At 39.0% G+C, this 21,565-nt stretch overlaps 4 protein-coding genes and 1 long non-coding RNA gene across 9 annotated transcripts in view; 3 read left to right on the forward strand and 2 right to left on the reverse strand.

Moving 5' to 3' along the window:
* Nucleotides 1-7,470, forward strand: part of LOC111457562 (DNA topoisomerase 3-beta) — an 18,654-nt gene extending 11,184 nt beyond the window's left edge. For 2 of the 3 annotated variants that reach the window (XM_023099841.1, XM_023099842.1), the window contains 7 exons: nt 242-321; nt 1,450-1,728; nt 2,709-2,877; nt 4,618-4,746; nt 4,833-5,045; nt 5,887-6,066; nt 6,575-7,470. In XM_023099841.1, coding sequence (XP_022955609.1) covers nt 242-321; nt 1,450-1,728; nt 2,709-2,877; nt 4,618-4,746; nt 4,833-5,045; nt 5,887-6,066; nt 6,575-7,219 — 1,695 coding nt within the window. In that variant the 3' untranslated portion in view covers nt 7,220-7,470. The remainder of the gene's footprint in view (nt 1-241; nt 322-1,449; nt 1,729-2,708; nt 2,878-4,617; nt 4,747-4,832; nt 5,046-5,886; nt 6,067-6,574) is intronic. The other variant, XR_002712957.1, reaches the window with a different exon arrangement.
* A 237-nt stretch (nt 7,471-7,707) lies between these two features.
* Nucleotides 7,708-11,352, reverse strand: LOC111457567 (splicing factor 3B subunit 4-like). Its single transcript, XM_023099850.1, has 9 exons — nt 11,130-11,352; nt 10,938-10,986; nt 10,725-10,813; nt 10,572-10,628; nt 9,472-9,534; nt 9,317-9,382; nt 8,719-8,805; nt 8,492-8,585; nt 7,708-8,400 (listed from the first exon to the last, which is right to left on the reverse strand). The coding sequence occupies exons 1-9, from the start codon at nt 11,232-11,234 to the stop codon at nt 7,877-7,879; spliced, it is 1,134 nt and encodes a 377-aa protein (XP_022955618.1). The 5' UTR covers nt 11,235-11,352; the 3' UTR covers nt 7,708-7,876.
* A 906-nt stretch (nt 11,353-12,258) lies between these two features.
* LOC111457564 (ESX-3 secretion system protein EccA3-like) lies at nt 12,259-16,605 on the forward strand. 2 transcript variants are annotated; one of them, XM_023099845.1, is made up of 8 exons: nt 12,259-12,563; nt 12,920-13,253; nt 14,496-14,606; nt 14,706-14,804; nt 14,903-15,013; nt 15,111-15,414; nt 15,628-15,767; nt 15,855-16,605. In XM_023099845.1, the coding sequence occupies exons 2-8, from the start codon at nt 13,116-13,118 to the stop codon at nt 16,389-16,391; spliced, it is 1,440 nt and encodes a 479-aa protein (XP_022955613.1). In that variant the 5' UTR covers nt 12,259-12,563; nt 12,920-13,115; the 3' UTR covers nt 16,392-16,605. The 2 variants fall into 2 exon arrangements, with proteins under 2 accessions (XP_022955613.1, XP_022955612.1); XM_023099844.1 differs by having other exon boundaries at nt 12,923-13,253.
* A 40-nt stretch (nt 16,606-16,645) lies between these two features.
* The window catches only part of LOC111457568, a 19,394-nt gene continuing 14,474 nt past the window's right edge, over nt 16,646-21,565 (reverse strand). Inside the window, exon 3 of the long non-coding RNA XR_002712958.1 lies at nt 16,646-16,723. This is a non-coding gene — a long non-coding RNA (uncharacterized LOC111457568). The remainder of the gene's footprint in view (nt 16,724-21,565) is intronic.
* LOC111457561 (protein TPLATE-like) overlaps nt 17,486-21,565 on the forward strand; it is a 7,558-nt gene continuing 3,478 nt past the window's right edge. The window contains exons 1-5 of one of the 2 annotated variants that reach the window (XM_023099838.1): nt 17,486-17,610; nt 17,705-18,877; nt 19,033-19,629; nt 19,725-20,086; nt 20,597-20,900. In XM_023099838.1, the coding sequence (XP_022955606.1) occupies nt 17,756-18,877; nt 19,033-19,629; nt 19,725-20,086; nt 20,597-20,900 (2,385 nt within the window). In that variant the 5' untranslated portion in view covers nt 17,486-17,610; nt 17,705-17,755. Of the gene's footprint in view, nt 18,878-19,032; nt 19,630-19,724; nt 20,087-20,596; nt 20,901-21,565 lie in introns of both variants that reach the window. The other variant, XM_023099839.1, reaches the window with a different exon arrangement.

A 21,565-nucleotide genomic window follows, 5' to 3' on the forward strand; every position in this document is an offset into this window, starting at 1 on the left:
AGAAAAAAAAAAAAAAAAAAATGGAGCTCATTTTAATAACCTCAGTAATAGTTTTTTATTTTATTTTATTTATTTATTTATCTTAATAAAACCTTAATTTTTTATTAAAAAATAAATTGACAAGAAAAGAGAGATTGCTTTATTGTGAAATTTTGGTTGTAAAGAACCTTAACAAATCTTCAGTAGAAAATGTTGTGTTATGATCTAATATTGATTTAAGACAACATCATATTTTATTCAGGTTGCTTCAAGCGCACTAGGATACGGACCTCAAATGGCAATGCAACTAGCTGAACGATTGTATACCCAAGGGTTCATCAGGTTTTCTTTTTCCTGAAAATTCTCCAGTTGGAAACCTTTATTTTTGTTTTCATTTGGATTGTCGAAGGCATTTCACTGTCTTGTGCCTGTATGTTTTATTTTCTAGTTTGGGGAAAATTTCTTATATTCTGATTATAGACAGATTATTCCCACAATTATCATTCGTTAATCCCTGTTTTGCCGCTACGGACAAAAACAGAAAAAGGGATTCTATGAAATTTTATCTTCACACCTTACCCTTTCCAGCTCTTAGCTGGCAATTTCTTGCTTTCTTTTCATGTTGGTGAAAACATTTTCACGTTTAAATAAAGTGGAAAGGGAATAAAAAGGAAAAGGCTCTCTGAAGTGTCAGTTCTCTAAGCAGCAAAAACCAGCAAGATCAGTGTGTTGACAGCCCTCTTGGAAATAATTTTTCTAGCTCGTTTGTCTTGTTCTTTTTCCTTTCTGTATATTTTGTTCTTTCAATCTTATTTCATGTCCCTTTAGAAAAAGGAAAATATTTCGTTCTCCTAATGTTGTATGATTTGTAGAAAACAAATGGGGAAAGTTTTCTTCATTATTGTATCTAGATTCTTCTACACAACTTGATGATGCTAGGATTGGAGCCCCTTCCTGTAATTTTGTTTGGTTTGGGTTCCTTGTTCCTGTGCTACCATTTTATGTTGATCCCGCTTTGTTGACTCTTTTTTGTTTTTGTTTTTTATTACTTCTTTAATATATATTTTTTTTCATTTTTCTCGATAATTGCTTGATTTTTTATATTACAAAAAGAAAAGAAAAGAAACACTTATTGTCATATGGTTGGTGAGTGGCAAGAACTGAGAAAATAGTAGGCAAATGCACCCCTATACGTTTCAAGGTTTGGGAAGTGAATCTCTATGTGATCAGAGGAAAATAAAAATTAATTTCTAGAGACGGACAATATGCTTATACTTGTTGAATCTTTATCAATTCTTCTCTTATCTTGTTTGAATAATCTGAAGACATTTTGTATCTTTCCCTTCAACTCGTTCAACATTTTACATTTTTTATGTCCTATTTTTTTGTCATGTAATCTGAAGATCTCTCTCTCTATGTTTATTTTTGTTTCTTTTTTTTTTTTCTTCTTCTTTTCCCTTCTTATTGTAGCTATCCACGTACAGAAAGTACGGCTTATCCTTCTTCATTTGACTTCAAAGGCACTCTACATTCCCTAGTGAAAAATCCAGAATGGGGTGATTATGTAAGGGTGCTTCTATCCGATGGATACAGTAAGCCACGATCAGGAACTGATGTAGGTGATCATCCTCCTATTACTCCAATGTCTTTAGCAACTGAAGACATGGTGGGGAGAGATGCTTGGAGATTGTACCAATACGTGTGTCAACACTTCATTGGGTCTCTATCATCTGACTGCAAGTATCTTAGGTAACGAACTTTGTTTTATTTGTTTCTTTAAAGATTTATTGGATGTCAATTATTGATGTACAACAATGGTGGAAAGTTTTGATGGGACTAATTTATGGTTTGATTCGAGGGTTTTGAGGATTCTCATAGTTTTTTGGCTATTAGAATCTGAATATATACATGACCTAATTCTGGAAGTAGGAAACAGTGCGACAATAAGAGGAAATAGAAGGCAAATTTGTAGAATTTTACCGAAATGGCTTTGGAGTTGTTAGAACTGTTAACTGGGTTTTGAAATTAAGGAAAATTGTGTGGCTGTTAAATTTTTTTTTGGTAAATACCTTACAGGAATAAAATAAACTTTTTATTTGAAGGAGATTAAAAGTTTTTTTAATAATAGGTTCGTTTAGTCCTTGAAGTTTCATCATGTGCACCATTCTTTTTTTTATTTTTTTTTTAATAACAAGACACAACCTTTCATTGATATAATGAAGGAGATTAAAAGTTTTAAGGGATACAAACTACCAAAGAGAGTGAAAAGGAAAAATTAAAACCAACAAAGATCTATAGAGAACAACCATGAGCAAAAACATAGACCTAACAAAACACACCCGTATAAAAAATGACTATTATTGACTCTTGTAACGATTTTGAGAAATTTAGAAAAAATTGGAGATGGTCTTCCAAATCTGCTGTTATAGATTTTACTTCGTACTTCTCAGTAATTGAAGCCAAAACTCGAAATAGAGTTATTGTGGTAGGATGTGATAGATCTAGACTAGGACTTAAACTTCTTATCACGACTAGTAAAAATAGAAGTAAATTTAGAATTTAAAGACATTAAGCACTTATAATGTAACTATGATCGGCTGTAAACTAAAGCTCCTTGAAAATATAAAAATAAAAAGCTAAATTAGATTGCTGAAAATTTTGCGCAACTTGTTTCCTTTTTTTGTCTATGTTTTTTGGTCAATTATTCACATTTCGAACTGCTCTTGAAGGACGAAGATACAGTTTTCAATCGCTGGGGAAATATTCAATTGTACTGGGTCCAGTGTTATGGTAAAAGGATTCACCTCCATTATGCCATGGTTGGCAGTAAATGAAAAAAAATTACCTCAGTTTCTGAAGGGACAGAAAATAGAAGTTGCAAAAGTGGATCTTTATCAGGTAGCGCAAGTGGCTTCTGAAAACATTACTAAATTGCTATCAATTTCTGTGCATTTCGTGTTATTTCTGCATATGATCTTGAAATTCTGCTTATCTCTGTTATTCAAATCTATTAGTTATTAATTTAAGGATTTAATAAACAATTTCTACAAAAAAAAAAAAGGGATATTAGATATGCTCTTGGTTCTATAACAAGAAGTGCAATTAGAGATGGATTAGCAACCACCTGTTAGCCACCATTCTTACTGAAAATACTGAATGTATTTACTGAACAATGTTTCGTACTTTTCCTTCTTATTTTTAAACAAGAAGCAAAGTTGGACTGAAATTAACAAAACAAAGGAGGAAATAACAAAATCTCTCAATTCATACTAATACCATTGAAAGAGTAATTTGCAAGAAAAGAGGAAGCAAATACCGATGAGAAGATTTAATCTTGGCTAAATCAAAGTGTTCTTGCCAATCTAGATGCTTATCTTAAAAAATCCTCTGATTTTGTTCAAACCAAACCTAAAAAGTAATAGCCTGACAACATTATAAACCAAATCAATTGAGCTTTAGATACAGTAAAGAACCATATAGCAGCTGAGTGATGTTATCTCTAGAGTTATAGTTCAAAACCCACCGTACATGGAAAATCTGAATAAGAGATGCCGACAATCTTTTTTTTTTTTTTTTTTTTTTGATAAAAGACAATTTCATTGATGAGTGAAATTTACAAGAGGGATGTATAATCCATGATGTTTACAAAAGACCTTCCCAATTTGCAATGAGGGAGGTATAACTATAGGATGTAAAAATATTAGACAGTTTACATCAAGATATAGCTTGGTAAACAACATTGTCGAAAAGTTTTGTGTAGGTCTGTGTCGTTTCTGCAAATATTCTCCGATTTCTTTGAATAGAGGCAATGCAAGAACATGCGAATTTGGTCCTCATCAGCCATCGAAGATGAGTATTTGTTATTCCGATTACGTAGGAGTGCATGAAAAAACCAAAAAAACTACTTAAACCCACCAAAACCCTTGTTGTTATGGATTGGAATCGGTTGTGTTCTGTGGTTCTGATTTGCATATAAAGAAAACCTGATATTTGGTTGCTTTGGGTTTGGCAAGTCTAGATCAAATATACCCAAGTCGACCATAGTATTTATGTTAAAAATCGAAAAATCTATCAAATAACATTAGCAATTCAGTTGGCTTTAAAATAAATCTTGTAACTTCAAGGTTATGAGTTTGAGCCACATGAATGCCTTTTGTTTTTACGATGAATGATCCCTTCCATCCAGTCAACTCAACGACCCAAGTCAGCACCAGCGCCAGCTGCCCATTTCTAACTTAAGGTGCTTATGCCTAACACCCTTGCATGCCTGGGATTAACCAAATAGCAAAACCCGTACTAAATCAACTGAACCATCGATTCGATTCAGGGAGATTTTCTTATGCATTTGTGGTGGTTTGGGTTGCATTAGCATTCAAACAGAGTTGAGCTGAACTAACCAATTACACTCCTAGTATTGTGCATCAATTTTCAGTAACTACGAATGATTTGTACATCTTATACCTGTTAAACATTAATTTTCAGTTACTGTTCTTTCCTGTTGAGGTATTTAGAAATTAATTATGCCCGAGGTATTTATATGTGTGGTATACATTTTTTTTTTATCTTGGATGCTCCACATGCCATAGTGTCATAGATCGATGCTACATTTTTCATCTTCATACTGTTTAAAATTTGCAGGGGAACACCTCGCCTCCTGATTATTTAAGTGAGAGTGAGTTAATTTCTCTCATGGAGAAGCATGGAATAGGCACGGATGCATCAATACCTGTACACATTAACAACATAGGCGAGCGCAACTATGTGCAGGTTAGTATCCTGCTGCTGATATGATAGTTTGGCAAGAAATATTGGCAGTCTTTCCTTGGCTATTTAGTTGCATTGTTATTTTGCAGGTTCAAGCTGGGAGGAGGTTGGTTCCAACTAACTTGGGCATCACCTTAATCAGAGGTTATCAGTGTATTGATCCAGATCTCTGCTTACCAGATATTAGAAGTTTCATCGAGCAACAGATCACTTTTGTTGCCAAAGGTCAAGCAGATCATTTTAGTGTTGTGCAGAATGTACTGCAACAGTTCAAGCAAAAGTATAGCTACTTCGTTAAGAAGGTTATTTTCCACTATGCATGCTTACACTACTAGTGGATACATCATACGTTATCAATGAAGCATTAGAGGCTTATCGTTCTTTTCTTCTTCTTTTTTCTTTTAAATAAATTTGTTTATTACTTAAATCTCATTCTCAAGGTTTCCTTTTTTTAAAAATACTTGTACCTATACATGTTCTTAAGTTTTCTTTTTAGTTATTTAGGTGATTGCAGATATGAGACATCTGAAAAAGGCTAATTCCGATATTGCTTTCCACTATTTTCTTCCACTCATTGATTTCATTAAGACAAATCCTCGATTTCATGTTTGTTGCAATTCAAACGGTGGTAGAAGATTACTTGAGTTAGATAGGACAAAGGATGAAGAATAGATTTTCAAATTAGACTTTGCAAAGGGTTAAGGATAGAACCGGTTGGAAATCTTTAATTGTGAGGTGTTTAAAAAGAAAAGTTTTGGGGAAATTTGGCAAAACGGATGAAAGGCAGTGCTTATGGACTAAATTTTCAGTATTCCTTGAATGAAGACCGAGAGGGTTTCTACTTCTTCGAGGGAACTGACAAAAACAGATCCTTTATCTCCATTTATATTTTTTTACTGTGAAGAATGTATCGAGTAAACCTATCATTATGTACCTATTTTCTTTGCCAATGAAATTTTTGTTGGTGATAGTGTGACATTAGAATTTATTTATTTATTATTATTATTATTTTTTCAATTTTAGAGGATGTGGAGAATAAAGCTTTCCTCTTCCATTATTCTAAAGCATGGCATCAGGAACCAGGCTTTTTAACTTCTCAATTGGTGCAATCAAACCTGTAAAATTGCTTCTTATCTTGTTCAGATCGATCATATGGATGCTCTGTTTGAAGCACAATTTTCTCCTCTTGCGGAGTCGGGACGTGCTTTGAGCAAATGTGGCAAATGCCTACGTTATATGAAGTTTATTTCTTCCCAACCACAGCGCCTGTACTGTGGTACATGTGAGGAGGTTTATTATCTTCCTCAAAGGGGAGCAATAAAGGTAAATATCCCACCAAGTCTTGCCACTTCTTTCCGTTGATTGTACACACTCTTCAACTTTCTTGTTTCACGCTCTATATACAGTTTTTTAAGATATTTTCTTAATGTACCCTCATTTTTTCCGAAGTTATGGTACCTGCAGCTGAATTACCTTGACGACTAATAGTACCATTTCATATATATTATTTCTTTTTCATGCAGTATTTGGAATATAAGCATTTGCGACCGTTGTTGCATGCCTTCAACTTCATTTTGTTCCATTTTTTTGTTACTGATAGCACTATTTATGAAGGATTCACTTTCTTTACTTAGCAATCATTGCTAATAATTCGTCTTAATTGCTGCTGAAAATTCATTGCATGTATCACTGTTATCGTTGATGGCTGAAGTGCTCTTAAACATCCTGTTCAACTGAGGTTGATGCCTTATGACATGAATGCTTTTAAGAATTCTTGGTTGATTAAAAGAGCTTTCTGATTATCATCCTAAAATTTACTCTTTCTTTTCAGCTGTACAAGGAACTTACATGCCCTTTGGATAACTTTGAGCTCTTGATTTTTTCCTTACCTGGTCCAGAAGGCAAGTCATTTCCTCTTTGCCCATACTGCTACAATAGTCCTCCATTCGAGGGTATCGACACATTATATGGTGCTGCTAAAACCAACCCGAGTTCTGGAGCATCGAGCAAGGGAATGGGCATGCCATGCTTCCTATGCCCGCACCCAACATGTCGACATTCTTTAATAACCCAAGGAGTTTGCGCTTGCCCGGAATGTAGCGGGACGCTTGTCCTAGATCCAGTGGGTGCACCCAACTGGAAACTCAACTGCAACAAATGCAATTGTCTTGTCTTCCTTCCTCAGGGTGCTCATAGGATTGCCACCACAAACGAGAAGTGTGCTGAATGTGACTCTACAATTATAGAAGTGGACTTCAACAAGAAAACTACTCCATTGGAGGGTGGAGCTACATTGTTTGTTGGGTGCATTCTTTGCGATGAATTTCTCCACTCCCTTCTGGAGATGAAGCATGGAAAATCATTTTTCAGAGGGAGAGGTTCTAGAGGAAGGGGACGGGGACGGGGAAGGGGAAGGGGAAGAGGACGTAGTTCTGGGAAACTGATGGACCCGAAAATGAGTTTCCGAGATTTCTGAAGAAAGGCAGACCATCTTTCAGGAATTGTAGAGGAAGAGTACGCAAAATTTAGGTAGAGAACACCAAGATGAACCACCTAAACCTTTTCTTATACATTATTTACCTTTTAACTCGTATGGTGCCTGTTTCATAGGTTGTGAAGCTGCTGCTGTACATCCTTCTTTTCCTCCTGTTTCCTTTTATGGTCAGGATTTTGAACACATTAATGTGGAATAATGCTTGCATTCAATCTATTATGTTATCTGAGTAAGTAGTTTTGAGCGTATCCATAGTTTTTTTTTTCTTTTTTATAGCAAAGTTTGAAAAATTGCATTAAGATTAATGCTAAAAAGACTTGGTTTAAAGAGGATCTAAACTTACAAATCAGGACAATTTAGAACCCTTTTGTAATGACTTTATTTACCATGTTCTATTATAAAAATTATGCTTATTTATTAGCTACTATTTGTATATAATTTCGTTCTTCAAAATCATGTATTCTTTTCACATAAACAAGCATCCCAGACTATTATGATGAGAACATTTTGCATTTTGTAGCAGAACTTCCTCCTCCTGATTTCTCTGATTGATGTGTTAACAATTTGTATGACAAAAGAAATAAACGTGATCACCACGCAGAAAAAACTCATTTTCATTGCTAGTACCATAATAATGTCTCAGCCTGAAGCTGGAAGAGGCGGCGGAATGTGATTAGGAGGTGGCGGGAGGGGCATTGACGACATTTGCATCGGTGGCATTCCGAGCTGCTGCTGCATCGGTGTTGGCGGTGGTCGCCTAATCTGTGGCTGTGTTCCCATACCCATTGGTGGAGGGACGGGCATGGAATGTGTTGGAGCTTGAGGAGGTGGAGGAGGCATGTTTGGTGGAGGTGGCCGGAACTGCTGAACTGGTGGCAGCATGAAGGAACCAGGCATCATTTGAGCCTGTTGCTGCGGTTGACCCTGCCAGGCTTGTGGTTGTCCAACCATCTGCATAGGGGGGAAAGCCACCCCTTGCGGTGGTGGAGGACGTATTGCAGGAATCGGACTGGGAGCCATTGCGCCATTTGCGAAGGGGCGTGGTGGCACTGGAGCTCCAAACGAACCATTAGGCTGTGCAACCTTGGGAAGTGTCGGAGGGCCACTGGCAAACAAAGTGTGAGGCCTACTCTTCTGGGGATTGCTAGCAGCCAATACTCTCTCTAAAAACAGAAAAAGCCACAAAGTTCACAGAATCCTGTTCATAACCTAAAAAAACTCCATAAACTTCACAGAATGGCAAACAATTCTTACCTGCAGGTGTGCCGTGCCGCTCTCCCTTCGTATCTTTCTTATAGGCATACGAAACCGTAATTTGACGATTGCAAAGATACTGGCCGTTCATCGCCTGTTACGAAAGTAACAAAAATTGTCTCAATCTTCATTCTTTTTTTAGGGATGTCTTAACATATCAGAACAGAATGCTGTATGTATTTGGCTGCACTGCAGTGCTTTCCAATAAGCAAAAAAACATGACTTACCTCAATTGCTGCATCAGATGCTTCGAAGGAGTCATAGCTAATAAAACCGAACCCACGTGAGTTTCCTGTATCGGGATCCCTCATAATCTGGTTAAAAAAAGATGTTTCACGTGTTAGAAGACAAATGTGCATAAGATAAGACTCAAATCTTTCAAGTTAAACAGCTCTAATACGTCCCGAAAAAAGAGCTGAGTAGCAAAGATAAATAGTGAACTATGTCCATAAGAAGAGAACAACAAAAAGTAAAACCGAGTCACTTTAACCAGATATTCCATACTAAAAAAATGAAGCATTCCAATGGTAGCTTGCATCTCGAGTAGACGTGAAATAAATCCTAGAAATGTAACGTTTAAACATGTATAAATGCATTGTTCATATTGGCTAAAGGTTTTTAATATCTTGGCCTCCCTCCCTCATTATTTTGGCTAAAGGTCTTCACTTCATTAAATTGTAATAAGATCACTACCTTAGAGAGTAACTAGTTCTCTTGAAAATGAACCCTAATCTCCTAGTAACTAGTTTGCTAGAAAATGATCTCTAATCTCCTAGGATAAACAAAACATAAACGAGTAATGCGGTTTATCGGAAAAGTTATAACCTTAGGATTCGTCACAATGACCCCAAATGCACTGAAAGTATCGTAGAGAAGCTTCTCATCGACATCCTGAAAGAAACATCATGACTTAGTACCAATATTCAAAACATTAGCCTTGCAAGTTTTCCGGTTATAATCAGAATAATATAACGACTTACCGGGTCAAGGTTTCCTATGAAGAGATTTGCACCGACGTCCAAACTCTTCTTGTCTTGAGATGCCTGGAATATGCAATGCACACATAATAAAAGTTAAATATCCATTTTTATAAGAAGATAAAATACCATATCAATATCAAAACACACTATAGCACACTATAGGTGTGAGATCCCACATTGGTTGGAGAGGGAAACAACGCATTTCTTACAAGGGTGAGGAAACTTCTCCCTAGCAAACGCGTTTTAAAACCTTGAGCGGAAGATCGGAAGGGAAAGCCCAAAGAGGACAATATCCGCTAGCGGTGGGCTTGGGCTGTTACAAATGGTATTAGTCACCGAATGGTGTGCCAGCGAGGACGCTGGGCCCCCAAGGGGGTGGATTGTGAGATCCCACATTGGTTGGAGAGGGGGATGAAGCATTTCTTATAAGGGTGTGGAAACCTCTCCCTAACAGACGCATTTTAAAACCTTGAGAGAAGCTCGGAAGGGAAAGCCCTAAGAGGACAATATCTACTAGTGGTGGGCTTGGACAGTTACAAATGGTATTAGCGCCAGTCACCAAATGGTGTGCCAACGAGGACGCTGACCCCCAAGGAGGGTGGATTGTGAGATCCTACATTGGTTGGAGAGGGGAACGAAGCATTTCCTATAAGGGTGTGAAAACCACTCCCTAACAGACGCGTTTTAAAATCTTGAGGGAAAGCTCGGAAGGAAAAGCCCAAAGATGACAATATCCACCTTGGAGAGGGGAACGAAACATTTCTTATAAGGGTGTGGAAACCTCTCCCTAGCATATATCCACCTTGGAGAGGGGAACGAAACATTTCTTATAAGGGTGTGGAAACCTCTCCCTAGCATACGCGTTTTAAAACCTTGAGGAGAAGCCCGAAAGGAAAAGCCCAAAGATGACAATATCCACTTTGGAGAGGGGGACGAAGCATTTCTTATAAGGGTGTGGAAACCTCTCCCTAGTATACGCATTTTAAAGCTTTGAGGGGAAGCTCAAAAGGGAAAGCCCAAAGATGACAATATCTACTAGCGGTGTGGGTCTGCTTAGACTGTTACAATAGGACAATTGAAAGAACAAATTTCCTACTTACTTTGTTTACACGAATTGGCTTCCCATAGAGCTTAATCATATTTAGCACCTTAATAGCCTGCAAAGAATCAATTGACAATGGAAAATCAAGATAAAATCCCAAACCACGTAACTAGGAGGATCAAAAGGCAAAAGAGCCCATAGCATAACTTACATAATCTGCATCTTCCTCACTGCGAAACTCAATGAACCCATATCCCTGATGCAAGTTAGTGACTCTATCCTTCGGCACATACACATTGACTGCAAAATAAGAAATGGGGTACAATTTAAGGAACTATTCCAATCAATAAGGGGAAAAAACAGCTAAAACAGAGTATTCAGAAATTTCCAAGAGTCCATTAAGTGAAGAACTGAACGAACGTACCAACTGGGCCGGCTTGAACAAACAGCTCCCAAAGCGACTCCTCAGAAACCTGCAGGAAACACACACAAAAAACAGGAAAATGATATGCTATAAATGAAATTAGAAGAACGGTGAAACCCTAAGCGCGGGGAGATTTGAACATGAATTGATTGGTGAAGCAGGGAGAAAGAGCAGAAGAAGAAAAAGGAGGACCTGGGGATCTAGATTGCCGACATAGGCAGTGGCGTCTTGGTTCCTCTCGGGGGCGTGCTGGCCCAGAAGATTAGCTCCGACTCCCGGCGCTATCTTCGTCGTCATCTTCTCCGGCGAGCGTCTGGGGTTCACAAATTACAGACTAAAAACCTCTTGCAGACTCGCGAGTCGCGAGAGAGAGTTGAAGAAGTTCCCATGGGGTTTTGTTTGAATTTCTGGGGTTTTGTTTGAATTTGGTTTTAAATATTTTAATTTTTTAAAAAAATTAAATCTTTAATTTTTCCATCTCCAATTAAAATTTATCATTTTTAGACAATAAAACCTTTACAATATTTTCAAGTTGATTGGATCGGTAACTCAAACAACCTAAATAAAGTTCACAACTCAACCTAACTCTCTATAAAGAAAAGGTGAGTATGAAAAGACGTATCGTGTAACCATCCCTGTAAGCAACTTCATTCTTTCTTGATCTATAAATTGACTTTATGAAAAAATTAGTCTTTCGGTTGAAAGTGTGACTGTTGGGTCTGGCACAAGACAACAGCCGCTGACACCCCACACCATTGTGGCTGGAGAGGTCTTGCCCATCAGCCTACTTTGCCCAGAGGTGGGGCCGAAGCGTAATGACCTAGTCCAAATCCACCTAGATGAAGTTGCAAGGCGTATGAAGGGAGCGAGACCCTGATTGAAGATCACTCCAAAAAATCAACCTAACCTTGTCGTTAGATTGTGTGGCAACGTGAGCCAACGTTAGCAGAAAGAAGGAGGAGACGGAAGGCATTATTCTAAATCTATGTCGGAATTGGCCAGTGCAAAGATGATCATTGATGCTGGGAGTTCGAATAACATAGCGTCCACGGGGATGGTGGATCCATTTACATTAAAACAACTCAAATATTAAACAAACATCTTACAAATGTCACCATCTTTATAATAATTCAAAAAATAGAATTGAATTCTAACTCTATTGTTACGAGCGATTTGACAAAAAGAAAAAAAGTCAACGATTTGGATTAAGGGTCGGAATTGATAATCAAAATTAACGACAAAGTATAGACATTTTATGTTTTGTGTAGAAATGTGAGGAAGTGTACGTGTATGAACGAACAGCCCACACCCATTTTTGGAACTTTACGGATAGAACCAATGCATAGGCGAAATCCGGCGGCCCAAGCAACGTGGGTATGCACCTGGCCACCATTATCGCTACCTGGGTTCTTCGAAACCGACAAATCCCTTTTACTATTTATTCATTCCCCCGCCATTATCGCCTCCTTGCGCCATTTCTTCTCTGTTTCCGCTCCGTTTCTCTCGCTTTTTGCCTCTTTACACGTTTCTCTCCACTGTCTTCCCTCTTCCCGGCATTCACATTCCAACAGATCTCTGTTTCAGGCCCGATCGCTGTGACATCGAATTTAGAATCCTCACTCATCGGTGAGTTTCTCTATAGCTTGTTCTTTATATAGATCCGTTGATTTTGATGGGGTATCCCATCACATGATTTCTTGCATGCGTAATTTCCAGATCTTCCATGGGTAAGGGTTTATTATTGTAATTTTGTGAACTGTGCTTCTTACATTGAGATTTAGACGCTTAATTGACGTTATTTCCATGATATTCCGAAGAAAATGTAATTCCTCGAATTGATATCAACCACATTTTTGCTTGGGTTTTAGAGTATCGCCGTTGTTATGGTAGTTCAGATCGCCATTTTCTTCTATACAAAGTATTCTGTAATTTGATGGGACTGCCATTTTATTTCTTCTGATTTCTCTTGTATCTCTTGAAAGCAGGGTGAGGGTTTCAAAAGCTTGATTAAGAACAGGAGGGAGGGTAGATTCCAATCTGATTTGTTTGGAAGAAGGAGCTGTTTCCATTTGATTTTGTGGTGGAAAGGAGCCTTGAGATCTCCTTTTCTCCCTTTTACCATTTTCCTCTATCTTATTCCTTGAAGGTATTGTTGGCCTAGCCATCCAATTTGAAGATATGCGGAAGCCTCAAGATCAACGGTCAAGGTCTACCAAACCCACTACTATTCATAGCTATGCTCAGTCTGGGGACGTTCTTAGCCTTCAAAAGCTGCTTCGAGAGAACCCGGGTCTTCTGAATGACAGAAATCCATTTGTATGGTCTCTTTCTTGTGGAGCTTTTTGGTATTTTTGTGAAGTTTTTGTTAACGTTCTCATTTCTAAGTTTGTGTATTTGTTCATTGGGATGTGGCTTTCTTATGTGAACATGAATTGCTTTGGTGACATGTATTAGATAAGGACTTCTTCCCACGCGGTCAGATATTGTCCTCTTTGGGTTTTTCCTTTCGAGCTTCCCTTCAAGGTTTTTAAAACGTGTCTGCTAAGGAGAGGTTTTCACACCCTTGTAAAGAATGTTTCGTTCTCCTCTCCAACCGATGTAGGATCTTGCATTGGTTCTGGATGAAAATTTTGGTGCTTGATTTAGTTTTAATGCTGGGCATGAATGTGATGTCCCACATTGGTTGGGGAGGGGAACAAACCATCCTTTATAAGGGTGTGAAAACCTAACCCTGGCAGACGCGTTTTAAAGCCTTGAAGGGAAGCCCGAAAGGGAAAGCCAAAAGAGGACAATATCCGTTAGCGGTGGATCTGGGCCGTTACAAATGGTCTTAGAGCCAGACACCGGACGATGTGCCAACCTTCTCGTTACTCCCTGAAGGGGGTAGACACGAGGCGGTGTGCCAATAAGGACGCTAGGTCCCAAAGGGGGTGGATTTGGGGGCGGTCCCACATCGATTGGAAGAAGGAAAGAGTGCCAGCGAGGATGCTGGGCCCCGAAGGGGGTGGATTGTGATGTCCCATATTGGTTGGGGAGGAGAACAAACCACCATTTATAAGGGTGTGGAATCCTTCCCCTAGTAGACGCGTTTTAAAGCCTTGGGGGGAAGCCCGAAAGGGAAAGCCCAAAGAGGATAATATCTGCTTGCGGTGGATCTGGGCCGTTACAATGAATTTCTGGAGTATATTACTTTAGCACTTGTTTCCACCCGGGATCTCTTCGGGTGTGTTTGGAGCTTCTTTTACTCTCTTCGGGCGTGTTATTATTTGGTTGATTCCATGTTAACCATCCAGTTATATCCCTTCTCCTTTTTTAAATAAGAATTCTAAGAATACTCGCTGGTGTAAGACTAGATTATCAGTTCTCGTTTTGAATACATTGTCTCCGTTGCATACTTCTCTCGGTAACACGGTGAAGAAAATTGTGGCGTATCTTTTTGTAGATAATTTCAGTGTTGTTTCTTGCTCATTAACTTTGTATAATTCAAGATATAGAACCAATTTATCCGTTTTTTATTACCTTTGGAGCGAAACTCATGGCTTTTGATGCCTACTTCAGATGGGACAGACACCACTTCATGTTTCTGCAGGCTATAACAAGGCAGAGATTGTTAAATTTCTTCTTGCCTGGCAAGGTCCAGAAAAGGTTGAGTTGGAAGCCAAAAACATGGTAGGTGTATATCATTCTTTGTTGACGGTTGTGTTTGTAACGAAATTGAACCGTACTGCTCAATTATTGTTTAGAGCTAACCGTCTCAACTCTCTGCAGTATGGAGAGACCCCATTGCACATGGCAGCAAAGAACGGTTGCAATGATGCAGCATCGGTGCTACTAGCTCATGGCGCTTTTGTTGAAGCCAAAGCAAATGTGCTTTATATTACCTTTTAGTTCTCTCTATTTGATTGATTTTGTAACGAGTTACACGCGTTGGTTGAAGTCTCTGCTTTTGTGTATTCTTTATGCAGAATGGGATGACACCATTACACCTTGCTGTCTGGTACTCACTCCAATCCGAAGACTGCGCTACTGTAAAGACATTGCTCGATTATAATGCCGATTGTAGTGCAACGGACGATGTAATATCCTTTAAACTTTTGCTTGCAGAATTGTTCGTTCTCCAATGTATTACTTACTTCGAAAGCGGTACTACGTTGACATGTCGTTTAAATGCAGGAGGGTATGACTCCCCTAAACCATCTGTCACAAGGCTCATGTAGTAAGAAGTTGAGGGAATTGTTGAACAAGCATTTAGACGAGCAGAGAAAGCGAAAAGCGATTGAAGCGTGCAGTGAAACTAAAGCAAAGATGAAAGAACTTGAAAACGAGCTCTCGCATATCGTGGGTTTGCACGAGCTCAAGATACAGCTTCAAAAATGGGCTAAGGGAATGCTTTTAGACGAGAGACGCAGGGCCCTTGGCCTCAAAGTTGGCACCAGGAGGCCCCCTCATATGGCATTTCTTGGCAATCCTGGAACAGGTAAGTACTTATAGGAGGCAACAATTTTGTATAGCTGTTTGTTCCCTATCTTCTATATGCGCCCCGGCATCCCCACAAGACCGATATTAAAACGCGCGGGAGATACTCGCATCCGTTCTTTTCAGTTATATATGGTTGCTTAGCTTGTTCGCATTAGCTAACAGCTCTTGTATACCATTATGTTTCACTTATTGTTGTCATTATTTTTGAAAGGTAAGACTATGGTAGCTCGAATACTCGGGAAATTGCTTCACATGGTCGGGATCCTACCGACAGATAAGGTAACAGAGGTACAGAGAACAGATTTGGTTGGCGAATTTGTCGGTCATACTGGTCCAAAAACCAGGAGAAAAGTACGTCGTCGCGCATGCCTTATAGCCTCTCTTTTAGTTTATTTGGAACATTGCTGTATTTATGAATGCTATCTCTTCGACTTCCAGATCAAAGAAGCAGAGGGTGGAATTCTTTTTGTCGACGAAGCCTATCGACTGATACCGATGCAGAAATCCGACGATAAGGATTACGGTTTAGAAGCACTGGAAGAGATCATGTCTGTCATGGACAGTGGGAAAGTTGTAGTCATATTTGCTGGTTACTGCGAACCGATGCAGCGCGTTATAGCGTCAAACGAAGGATTTCATCGACGGGTAACCAAATTTTTCTACTTTAATGACTTCAGCTCAGAGGAATTAGCAAAGATTCTCCATATCAAGATGGAGAATCAAACAGAGGATAGCTTGTTATATGGCTTTAAGTTGCATCCTACTTGCACCATAGAAGCCATTTCGGACCTGATCTCGAGAGAAACGCAAGAAAAACAGCGTAAGGAGATGAACGGTGGTCTAATCGATCCGATGGTAGTAAACGCGAGAGAGAATTTGGACGGTAGGCTCAGTTTCGACTGTATAGACACAGAGGAACTGCGTACTATTACAATGGATGATTTAGAAGCAGGCCTTCGTTTGCTAACACAGTAAGGTTGGTTGGTTCATGCAACATATTCAATTGCAAATGCGCAATGCATTGTTTGTGTGGTGATTAGGCGATTTGGAGGTGTAAGCAGCATCTCTGTTATTATTACTGCACCAAACTGAGATTACATGTGCTTGGAGATTCTAAGTATTCGATGATTTGTGATGTTTTTGTATGTACTGTGATTCATTTTATGACCCATTCTTTTTTTTTTTTTTTTACTTTGTCATTTTAGTTCAAGTTCATCGTTCATGGTTGGTAGACATTGTCCGTTTTGGTTCGTTACGTATCGTTGTCAGCCTCACAGTTTTAAAACGCGTCTATCAGGGAGAGATTTCTATACTCTTAGTATAAGAAATGTTTCGTTTTCTTCTCCAACTGGTGAGGGATTTTACAACTAATTTCTGATTCAGGTCCATTCACTAATATATTAGATATCCATTACTTTTAATAGTCTATGTTTTGAAGAAGTTACCTCGAATACGGAGGATATCTAACCAAGCATGCTACATGAAAATTTCGATCTTCGTTAGAATGTTTAGGACCTGTAGCTTCTTTTACATCTCCACGTGCTATGATTTGACAAGCTAAGTCAGTTTATAGCCACAACTAAATGGCTTTGTGATCATCGAGATGTGTGGAATGATTTTTGAGTCATCAAATATGAAAAGTTCATTGATTTTTCTCACGTTCTATGTACCATTGGTAACCAAGCTAACGATCAAGTAGTTAATGAGAGGTTTTATAAGTACGAGCGTCATCTTTTGGATTGGTTAAGAGATAGATACGTGATGAACATAACATCCTTGGTAGCCTCAAAATTTTAACATGCGTATGTTGGGAAGAGATTTCCATAGTCTTGTAAAAAATGCTTCGTTCACCTCTCTAATCAGGGTGGGATCTCACAATTTAACTTGTTTCGGGGTCAGCATCCCTGCTGACACTCGTTGAACTGGAACAAATATAAAAATTAGAAATTTAAACTTATTAAAAAAATTAATTAAAATATTAATTTGGAATGATATATTATATAATTTTTTTAATGTAAAAATATCTACAAACATTTTATTTTTTAACCATTTCAACATTAGCAAAGATATGTAAATAAGCTCTGTAATTCAGACTAAAAATGTCACCTTTCTATATAATCTTAGCTCACAATTTGAATGAACCGATGGTAGCCTGAATTCCCGTCGGAGACCAGAAGCTCAGTCATGGCGTAAGGTTTGTTCCCATTTCTTCTTTCTCTGCTCCATCAAGAACATAGCAATCTCGAAATTCAATTCATGCTGGTTTCTCTGTCGTGTATTTCTGTCAGTAATTCATCCAGGTTCTCGTTTCGTACTCTTTGGATCGCGAGCCTTTCTCCATGGACATTCTCTTTGCTCAGATCCAAGCTGACCTTCGCTCCAACGATGCCCTTCGCCAATCCGGCGCTCTCCTTCAGGCACTGCAGCAATCCGCTGCCGGCCGGGACATTTCCGTCATCGCCAAGTCCGCCGTTGAGGAGATCGTAGCATCCCCTGCTTCTGCTGTTTGTAAGAAACTTGCCTTTGACCTTATTCGCTCTACGCGTCTTACTGCGGATCTTTGGGACATTGTGTGCACCGGTATTCGCACTGATTTCGACTTTCCTGACCCCGATGTCACCGCTGCTGGGGTCTCCATTCTCGCTGCGATTCCTTCTTACCGCCTCGCCAAGCTGATTACTGACTCCCATAAAGAAATTTCTGCTTGTTTTGATTCTCCTAGTGATAATTTGAGATTCTCGATCACCGAAACTTTGGGGTGTATTCTTGCTAGGGATGACCTTGTCACGCTTTGTGAGAATAATGTTAGTCTACTCGATAAGGTTTCGAATTGGTGGTTGCGGATTGGGAAAAACATGCTGGATAGGTCGGATGCTGTTTCGAAGGTTGCCTTCGAGTCAGTCGGAAGGCTGTTCCAGGAATTTGATTCGAAGAGAATGAGTAGGTTGGCAGGCGATAAGTTAGTCGATAGTGAAAATTCTCTTGCTATTAGGTCCAACTGGATTTCTTCAATGGCAGACTTCGTTTGGAAGAAGCGAAATGCCTTAATGGCGAGGTCCCTAATTTTGCCTGTGGAGAGCTTTAGGGCCACTGTGTTTCCAATAGTGTATGCAGTGAAGGCTGTAGCTTCTGGGGCAGCTGAAGTCATCAGTAAGCTCTCGAAGTCTTCTACTGGAAATGGCACCATTACGGACTCAAGTGCAGAGAGGCTAGTGGGAGTCTCAGATGTAGCTACCCATTTAGCGCCATTTTTAGCTTCGTCGTTGGAACCGGCATTGATTTTTGAGGTAGGGATTAATATGTTGTATTTGGCTGATGTGCCTGGAGGGAAGCCTGAATGGGCTTCACAGTCGATCATAGCGATTCTCACACTCTGGGATAGACAAGAATTCTCTTCTGCTAGAGAAAGTATTGTTCGGGCTGTTGTTACCAATCTTCACCTCCTTGATCTACATATGCAGGTATGTGTCATTGATTCATTTTGGTAAGGCAACATATTGTTTGTCTGCATTTTGTGGTGTACTAAGACGATAATTTCTTTACAAGATCTCATATATCTGCGTCGACCTTCGAAGTAGGATTGTACCCTGACAATATGATGTCTTGTTGTTAGTAGGTTTCATTGTTTAAGAGACTACTTCTGATGGTGAGAAATTTGAGAGCAGAGTCAGATCGTATGCATGCCTTAGCGTGTATTTGCCGTACGGCTCTCTGTGTCGACCTTTTTGCCAAGGAAAGTGTTCGTAGAGGTCAAAAGCCTCTTGCAGGAACTGATATTGCTTCTCTATTTGAAGATGCTAGAGTTAGAGATGATCTTAATACCGTTACTAGTAAAGGCTTGTTCAGGGAGGAATTGGTTGCTTCATTGGTGGAAAGTTGCTTTCAGTTATCTTTACCCTTGCCTGAACAGAAGAACTCTGGGATGGAGAGCAGAGTTATTGGGGCATTGGCCTATGGAACTGGTTATGGAGCACTAAACTGGACAGAGCCTGCATTGGAGGTGGTTGAAGTCTGTAGGCCCTGTGTCAAGTGGGATTGTGATGGCCGCACATATGCTATTGATTGTTACTTGAAGTTGCTAGTTAGGCTATGCCATATATACGATACTAGAGGAGGAGTAAAAAGAGTCAAGGATGGGGCATCTCAAGATCAAATTTTGAATGAGACAAGGCTGCAAAACTTGCAACGAGAACTTGTGAAAGATTTACGTGAGGTATTTCAGTTCGTTATATTTACCTCTTTCCTACTTTGTAAAATATATTGACCTGCTTTTAATGGTTCCTTATCATCAATTTAACGACGCGACAGGTAAATACCCCAAGAATAAGTGCCCGTCTTCTTTGGGCGATTTCAGAGCATATTAATCTTGAAGGATTGGATCCCCTTCTAGCTGATGACCCGGACGACCCATTAAATATCATCATTACAAACATCCACAAGGTCTTATTCAACGTAGATTCAGCAGCAGAGACAACAAATAGACTTCAAGATGTTCAGGCAGTGCTTTTGTGTGCTCAGCGATTAGGATCACGACACCCTAGGGCTGGCCAGCTATTGACTAAAGAACTTGAAGAATTTCGAAGTAATGGCTTGGCTGATTCTGTCAACAAACACCAATGCCGTTTAATACTACAGAGAATTAAGTATGCTTCAAACAATTCAGAAAGCAGGTCAGTATACATTGCATTACTAAATCAACTTTTTGGGTGATTTTCAGTGCTCATCGTATAATGGTCCTCCGGTTTTCAGGGAAATGTTTTTACTCCTAATGTTAGTTCTTGCTAGGCGCTAGCACCTTTTGGCAGTTATGTTAATCGAAATTCGTCCACGGTTTCGTGTTCTTGGTTAATCAGCCTTTGTAAGAATAAGACATGCATACTTTGAAGTTTCTTCTGGGTATGCGTAGCCAAAATTGTTTATAGAGAAGGATTTTACTTTTCAAGTAGTTGATAGCTAACATCCCAATCTCTTAGAAGTCCTCGCTGCTCACAGTAGCCAGAAGCATCTTTATACCTTGTTTTCGTTTTGTGTAAAATTTATTATTTGTTTCCTCCAAAATGCTGGTCAATGATTCAGATCTCCCTTTGATTTTCTTTTCAGATATAATTTTTTTCTCTTTCTATTTAAAAAATAATTGAGTTTAAAGTTAATTTCGTGAAATCGATTATGCTTATTTACAGATGGGCTGGGGTCAGTGAAGCCAGAGGAGATTACCCATTTAGCCATCATAAACTAACCGTGCAGTTCTATGAAGCAGCAGCAGCTCAGGACAGAAAATTGGAAGGTTTAGTTCACAAGGCTATTTTAGAGCTATGGAGGCCAGAACCTAGTGAATTAACTCTTTTGCTGACAAAAGGAATTGATTCTACTCTTCTCAAGGTTCCTCCAACTGCGACTACTTTGACTGGCAGTAGTGATCCTTGCTATGTGGAAGCATATCATTTGGCAAACTCGAGCGATGGAAGGATTACTCTACATTTGAAGGTTAAAGATGCTTCTCTTCTTGTTATTACTGTTTACTGAATAGAAATCATTAGTTTGGGGTCACTGGGCTTTTCTAAAGGAAATATTATGTTAATAAACCATAATATATATCGGAAAACATAGGATCATTGGGTTGGACCAACCATCAAGCTGCCTACAAACACCACACAAAAGTTACAAGAGACGACCCTAATTGTCGGTAATAAAAATGAAAAAGCAGTAGAACATGATGAACATAACTGCATAGAGCTATAGAAGCGGAGTCACACTCAAAACCTTATGGTGCAAATATCTCCTTTGGTATTTTTGTGAGCACTTTGGCTAGGACTTTATATACTAGGTAATGAGACTAATTGCTAGCAATCCTTCCCAATAAACACTTTCTTCTTTCTATCAAAAATGTGAATTTCTCCTTGAGACAGGAGTTTGCGTGGCCATAGTGCACTCAAAAAATCAGATCGAAAATTTGGTACAAGGATGGCGTCCAGAAGAGGCAAAAAGAAAATGAAATTATACAATTAAAAAAATTCAACTAGACAGAAGAAGCCCAATTACAAGTGACCAATTATTTACAATGAAGAATGAAGTAATATATCTAAAGCAATTTACCTTCAAACTTTATATCAGTAAATACTTTCATTAGTTGCGGGGGGGGGGGGGGGGGG

This window comes from Cucurbita moschata, unplaced genomic scaffold (assembly GCF_002738365.1).
Source record: "Cucurbita moschata cultivar Rifu unplaced genomic scaffold, Cmos_1.0 Cmo_Scf00020, whole genome shotgun sequence".
Taxonomy (NCBI): Eukaryota; Viridiplantae; Streptophyta; class Magnoliopsida; order Cucurbitales; family Cucurbitaceae; genus Cucurbita; species Cucurbita moschata.

Coding starts and splice junctions, on each gene's coding strand:
- LOC111457567 (XM_023099850.1), bottom strand. CDS start 11,234: ATGACGACGAAGATAGCGCCGGGAGTCGGAGCTAATCTTCTGGGCCAG. Junction 8,806..9,316: donor TCATTGTGACGAATCCTAAG/GTTATAACTTTT, acceptor TTTTTTAACCAG/ATTATGAGGGATCCCGATAC. Junction 8,586..8,718: donor CATCTGATGCAGCAATTGAG/GTAAGTCATGTT, acceptor CTTTCGTAACAG/GCGATGAACGGCCAGTATCT.
- LOC111457564 (XM_023099845.1), top strand. CDS start 13,116: ATGCGGAAGCCTCAAGATCAACGGTCAAGGTCTACCAAACCCACTACT. Junction 15,014..15,110: donor ATTGTAGTGCAACGGACGAT/GTAATATCCTTT, acceptor GTTTAAATGCAG/GAGGGTATGACTCCCCTAAA. Junction 15,768..15,854: donor GTCCAAAAACCAGGAGAAAA/GTACGTCGTCGC, acceptor TTCGACTTCCAG/ATCAAAGAAGCAGAGGGTGG.